At 37.0% G+C, this 6,564-nt stretch overlaps 1 protein-coding gene across 4 annotated transcripts in view; it reads right to left on the reverse strand.

The window, feature by feature from the left end:
• Positions 1 to 6,564, reverse strand: part of USO1 (USO1 vesicle transport factor) — an 81,071-nt gene that overhangs the window by 26,621 nt on the left and 47,886 nt on the right. For all 4 annotated transcript variants that reach the window (XM_010838158.1, XM_010838159.1, XM_010838160.1 and 1 more), the window contains one exon: positions 3,531 to 3,709. In XM_010838158.1, the coding sequence (XP_010836460.1) occupies positions 3,531 to 3,709 (179 nt within the window). The remainder of the gene's footprint in view (positions 1 to 3,530; positions 3,710 to 6,564) is intronic.

Raw genomic sequence — 6,564 nt, forward strand, 5'->3', positions numbered from 1 at the left:
TACGGGCCTTGCTCACCAAAGCTTGGTCTCCCCATGTCATTCTTTCTTTTCACATTCCGGCTGAGTCTCCATCTGGAGCATGGAGGTCCTCTGCGATCATTTATTTGCCTGGGCTTCTGAGACCCACTCAAGAAGGTGTCTAAGGTGGGGCACCTTCCACTATTTGAGAGGGCGCCTGCGGCCTCCATGGTCAGAGCTAACCTGGTGTCACAGGCTATATTGATTTTCCACATAAACCAAGCTACTCAGCCTCTTTTCTCCACTGAATTTTCCTACTGAGCTATCCTCATTCTATTACTCTTTATATCTTTGATGAATATTTAAATAAGTTGCCGATGCCATCTCCCCTTCGAATACCCTGGATCAGCCGGGGCTGGACCCCGGCAATGACCAAACTAGATAGCATATTCAAAAGCACAGACATTACTTTGCCAACAAAGGTCCGTCTAGTGAAGGCTATGGTTTTTCCAGTGGTCATGTATGGATGTGAGAGTTGGACTGTGAAGAAGGCTGAGCACTGAAGAATTGATGCTTTTGAACTGTGGTGTTGGAGAAGACTCTTGAGAGTCCCTTGGACTGCAAGGAGATCCAACCAGTCCATTCTGAAGGAGATCAGCCCTGGGATTTCTCTGGAAGAAATGATGCTAAAGCTGAAACTCCGGTACTTTGGCCACCTCATGTGAAGAGTTGACTCACTGGAAAAGACTCTGATGCTGGGAGGGATTGCGGGCAAGAGAAGGGGATGACAGAGGATGAGATGGCTGGATGGCATCACTGACTCGATGGACGTGAGTCTGAGTGAACTCCGGGAGTTGGTGATGGACAGGGAGGCCTGGCGTGCTGCAATTCATGGGGTTGCAAAGAGTCGGACACGACTGAGCGACTGATCTGATCTGATCTGATCTTAACTGATGCTATAAATAATCACATTTCTAGATAACAAAGAAGTAGGAGGGATGGTTGAAGAAAGAGGTAATACTTATAACAATAAGAAAATGAGTGAAGAACTAATAGTTATATTCAAATATATTATAAATATGCAAAATATCACAAAAAATTGATTTATATTTTCCCAGAGAGAAAAACCAGGGGAAGTTTGTAGATGTTATATCCAGGCAGATTTTGACTCATTATATAGATTACGCTTTTTACAATTAGAACTATCCAACAACAAAAAGGAGTCTCTCATTAGGTAATGAGTTTTCTGAGAGTCAATGGCAGTATTGGTCCAAAAAATGGAATAGAAGGGATTCCTACAGGTAGAAATAGTCATGAAATTATCATTCCAGGAAAAAATTTAAATGTTTCACAACTAAAAAAATTTCAAAAAGATGCTTTCTTCACATTTAATTTAGAAATTTAAATGAACGATCCTCAAGTGGATCAATTTCAATTTTTAGTGGCTTAGAAGTCTATCATAATTATAACTGGGATGATGAATAATTCCAGGTAGGACATATATAATCCAAAAAGGATTATTTATCACCATTTACAATGCATTTTCATTTGTTATATAACCAAGAACTTGAAATATAAGCAACCCTAAATATAAGCAATAAAGCTATCAAGAAAGCCTTCTAATAGTTTGAAAAGCAGAAGATAACCTGTGGCCTGTGAAGCTATGAAATACATCAACTACTTCATCTTTGAATGGGGAATACATTACAGTGAATTAAACTCAGTTTCTTTATTTTGAAGTTTATGTTCTTCAATAACTACTATCTAGTTTATTCACTTTCTAGAAGAATACTTAAAGAACTAACTTACTTCTATATATAACTGCTGCTGCTGCTAAGTCGCTTCAGTCGTGTCAGACTCTGTGCGACCCCATAGATGGCAGCCCACCAGGTTCCGCTGTCCCTGGGATTCTCCAGGAAAGAATACTGGAGTGGGTTGCCATTTCCTTCTCCAAGGTGTGAAAGTGAAAAGTGAAAGTGAAGTCGCTCAGTTGTGCCAGACTCTTAGGGATCCCATGGACTGCAGCCTACCAGGCTCCTTCGTCCATGGGATTTTCCAGGCAAGAGTACTGGAGTGGGCTGCCATTGCCTTCTCCATATATAACTAGAATACTGTTTTTCTGTTTATATGCAACATTCTATTCTAAATTTTTTTTTGGTAAAATAGTGCTTTACTTTTTAACAAGTGACTTTCTTGTTAACAATTACTTTTTGCAAAAGTTAATTCTTTAGGTAGTACCCAAAGCTATAAAATATGAGTAAGCTCCTCAAGCAGTTTAGATTCTCACTCTGGAAGGAAATATATATGTAACTGGTACATCATGAGAACCCTTCATTTTCTCGAATCACATTTTGAAAATCATTTTTCTAGAGGAATTTCCTTTGTTAAGAAGGCAGTGTTGAGCAAAGATATCAACTTTACCACTGGGACACTATTTCTGAAACATTAAAAACTAATAGCCTTGAAATGTGTGATACTGACATGTAAAAATAGAAACAATGAAATTGGGAATATCAACAGATTCTGCCCATGTTCTCCTGTAAAATAATTCCCTAACAGTTTTTAAGGCATATTCTAAATAGGCTAACTATAGTTTATTATCCAAACTGGGACACTTCTGAAGTGAAAGAGGACACGATTAGTAATTACAAAGTGAATACTGACCTGGTAAACTGGGGCATAAGGTCACCCTGATTATCAGTCAACCCTACGTGGGAAACTCCCAGAGAAGGCAACAATATGCAGATTCTAATTATCAGTCTGATTAACCACCTAGTTTTGAGGAACACGACTTTACGAACACAGGGACACTCAAAGACCCACAAGAATCACTAGAGAGTAAGTTAGGAAACTGGTATAAACTTAAGGGTCTGGACAAGAGGGATTCAATAAAGGGATAAACAAGTAAAATATTTTTAAAATGTCATAATTTTCTGATACAGAATTCATTTGGGATCCTACTGTCTTCAGTTTTATTATCCATCACCACCAAGCTTTCACCACAGAGCTTAAATGAAATTACATGTGACTGGTTAACTTAATTTGTATTAAACATAAAACTCAAGACTATTAATCTTTGAGGGTAGGGACATCATCATCCACTTCCAAGCATCCAGTGTCTGACTCTCAGTGAATGTTTACTGAATGAATTTCTATGCTGAACTTAATATTCTGAATACTAAAATTTATGATATTAGAACCTTAAATGAAGAAAGTAGATTTAAAAAATTCAACTCAACAAGCTAACTTATTATCTTCTATTGCAAAACCTATCAGTACACTATATGTTTGGATGTGCTTTAAAATAACCCAACAAGGCAAGAGAGGGGAATAAAAGATGAAACAGTATTGTCAGATGTTAACAGTTATTGAAACAAAGCGTATGTGTGTGAAGTAGGGAATCTTTATCTCTGAATATAACTGCAAATCTCCATATCAGAACGTTCTTACTTTTTTTTTAAAGCCCACCTGAAACCAATTCAACATCCTGGATTGACCAAAGGCAAGCCATTTTTTTTTCTTTGAAAGGATTGTTGTCAAAATTACCAAATTTATGTCTGAAGACAGTGTACCTGTAACATTAGGTGCAGATTAGTCACTTTCTGTGCAGACCAGCCAGAATTTTCATCTCCAACTTCAAACCAAGGTTTCATACGCTGAATATATGAGCCTTCTTTAAAAAAATTTTGATTGGAGTTGTTGTTTTTTAACAAGTTTTGGAGCAGAATCAGACAATCTTCTACTACTATACCTGGAGAAAGCATGTAAAAAACAGGAATGTGAAGGCTGATAGAACCTGAAGGAAAATTCAATCCCCAAACATTTTAAAAACAAAAATCTCCGTGCACAGCATCTCCTCAGCATGCACGGCAGTGAGCCTGCTCTTCCTCAGGTCCCCCAGGGATCTCTTGACTTCTCTTTTTGACTAGCCACTCATCTCAGTAACTCACAGTTTCTTCACATTCAGCTTACACATCATTTCTTCAAGAATGATTAGTGAGATCCAATGACTAGGTTAGGATCACCAGCTATATGCTCTCACAGTAGCCTGCTCCTTTTATTATTATGTAGCATCTGTCTTCTCCACTAGATTATAATTCATGAAGACAGGAATTTGTGAATATCCTACTCACCTCTGTATCCTCAGCAGATATAGAGATAAGACATCAGACATATACAAGGTAAAGTGAAAGTGAAAGTTGCTCAGTTGGGTCTGACTCTTTGCGACCCCATGAACTACACAGTCCATGGAATTCTCCAGGCCAGAATACTGGAATAGGTAGCCTTTCCCTTCTCCAGGGGATCTTCCCGACCCAGGGATCGAACCCAGGTCTCCCACATTGTAGACAGACGCTTTACCATCTGAGCCACCAGGGAAGTCTTCCAATATTTAGCCCTACTAAATATTTGTTAAATGAATCAATCATTATAATCTCTAAGAGATTGTTGTCTCAATGCCTCTTCCTTGAAACTTCCTCTTCTCTTGGTTTCTAAAACACTAATGACTCCCTCCCTGGTTTTCCTTACAGATGTCTGGTCACTCCTCAGGCTTCCTAGGCAAAGAGCTCTGTTTCCTCTGCAAAGCCTATGAGGAAGGCTGGATGCTCACAGTGAGTAGGTTCCTCTGTGTATATATCCACACTTTTGTGCCTACTACTTGAGCTGTATGATTGTAAGAATTAATTGCTTTTTAAAAATTAAGACTATTTTTTCAGAGCACCTTCAGGTTTAAAGAAAATCTGAGAAACAAATATAGGGAACTCCCACATACTCTCTCCTTGCCAGTGTCCACTGCTCTTACTATTTAGCATTAGCGTGAGGTACATGTGTCAGACTGAAGAATGAATACTGATACATTATTAACTCATGGTCATAGTTTACATTATGCTGCATTCTTTGTAAGTTCTATAGGTTTCAACATATGTATTAATTTTATGTAACCACCATTACAGTTACATAGAATAGATTCACTGCTCTAAAAATCCTATGATCCACCTATGCATTCCTCTTTCTTTGCTTCAAGACTCACTCATGATAAAAACTCTTAGCAAAAATCAGAGTTAAAGGTGAAACAACAACATTCTCATTAAAGTCAGCAATTATTTCTAACACTGTATTAAAGATTCCAATGGGGTTCCCTAGTGGCTCAGATGGTAAAGAATCTGCCTGCAACGCAGGAGACCTGGGTTTGATCCCTGGGTCAGGAAGATCCTCTGGAGAATGAAATAGCAACCCACTCCAGTATTCTTGCCTAGAGAATTCCAAGAACAGAGGAACCTGGCAGGCTACAGTCAATGGGGTCTCAAGAGTTGGACACCACTTAGCAACTAAACCACCACCAAAGATCCTAGTCTGTGTGATGAGACAAAGAGGACAAGAAAACTGGTATAAGAAATGAAAGAAAGAAAAAAGGATTACACTATTTGTAGAAGATATCATATCTACACAGAAAGTCCAATGAGAACTAATGATTTAATAAGATAACTGGATACAAAATCAATATATAAAAAATCAAATAGTAACCATTTGAAAATGTAATTAAAAAGAAAGATTTCATTCATATGTAACAAAAAGTATAAGATGCCTGGGAATGAATCTAATAAAAAAAGGTATACAACTCTTGTGTTTAAAATTATAAACATTACTGAAAGAGATAAAAAGAAGACTTGAATAGATTAAAAGATATACCTGGATTTATGGAGAGAAAAAGTCGATGATGATTCTCTTTAATCTTTAGACTCTGTATATTTTCAATAAATATCCCAACTGGGATTTTCAGATAACTTGACTAGCTATTAAGTTTCACTTAAATGAAGAATAAAGAAAACAGACACTAAGACAAATTATGAAGAGGGCCAAGATAGGAAATTCTTTCAATATTCTAATAGGAGATTATTATGAAGCCTTAGTAATTAAGAAAGTATGGTTTTAGTGTAGAACTAGACAAACACTAATGGAATAGAACACACAACTCAGAAACAGACCTTCACATATATGAAATTTGATCACAAATCTTATACCATCATTCAAAAGAAAATCCCTATTAATTAAATGCAAAAGACAAATTTTTAAAGCCTTTAGTACAAGAAAGTGATGGAAACTCTCTTTATGAGATAGAGATAGATTTCTTAAATAAAACCCCAAAGCATAAACTATAAAAAAAATCTAACACGTGATTATATTAAAATTTTAAACTTTAACAGAAACACTATAAACCGACTAAGAGAAGATAACTACAACATGTATAATCAACAAATGATTAGTGTCCAGAATATATAAGAGCTTCCAAGTAATCAACTGGAAATGGAAAAATGAACTTACATAAAAATGGGCAAGAAGGTAATTCAAAGGGTTCAAGGATACACAAAAATAGACAGTGACTATACTGCAGATGGTGATTGCAGCCATGAAATTAAAAGATGCTTACTCCTTGGAAGGAAAGTTATGACCAACCTAGATAGCATATTCAAAAGCAGAGACATTACTTTGCCAACAAAGGTCCATCTAGTCAAGGCTATGGTTTTTCCAGTAGTCATGTATGGATGTGAGAGTTGGACTGTGAAGAAAGCTGAGCGCCGAAGAATTGATGCTTTTGAACTGTGGTGT

Source organism: Bison bison, unplaced genomic scaffold, assembly GCF_000754665.1.
Source record: "Bison bison bison isolate TAMUID 2011002044 unplaced genomic scaffold, Bison_UMD1.0 scf7180017864092, whole genome shotgun sequence".
Taxonomy (NCBI): Eukaryota; Metazoa; Chordata; class Mammalia; order Artiodactyla; family Bovidae; genus Bison; species Bison bison.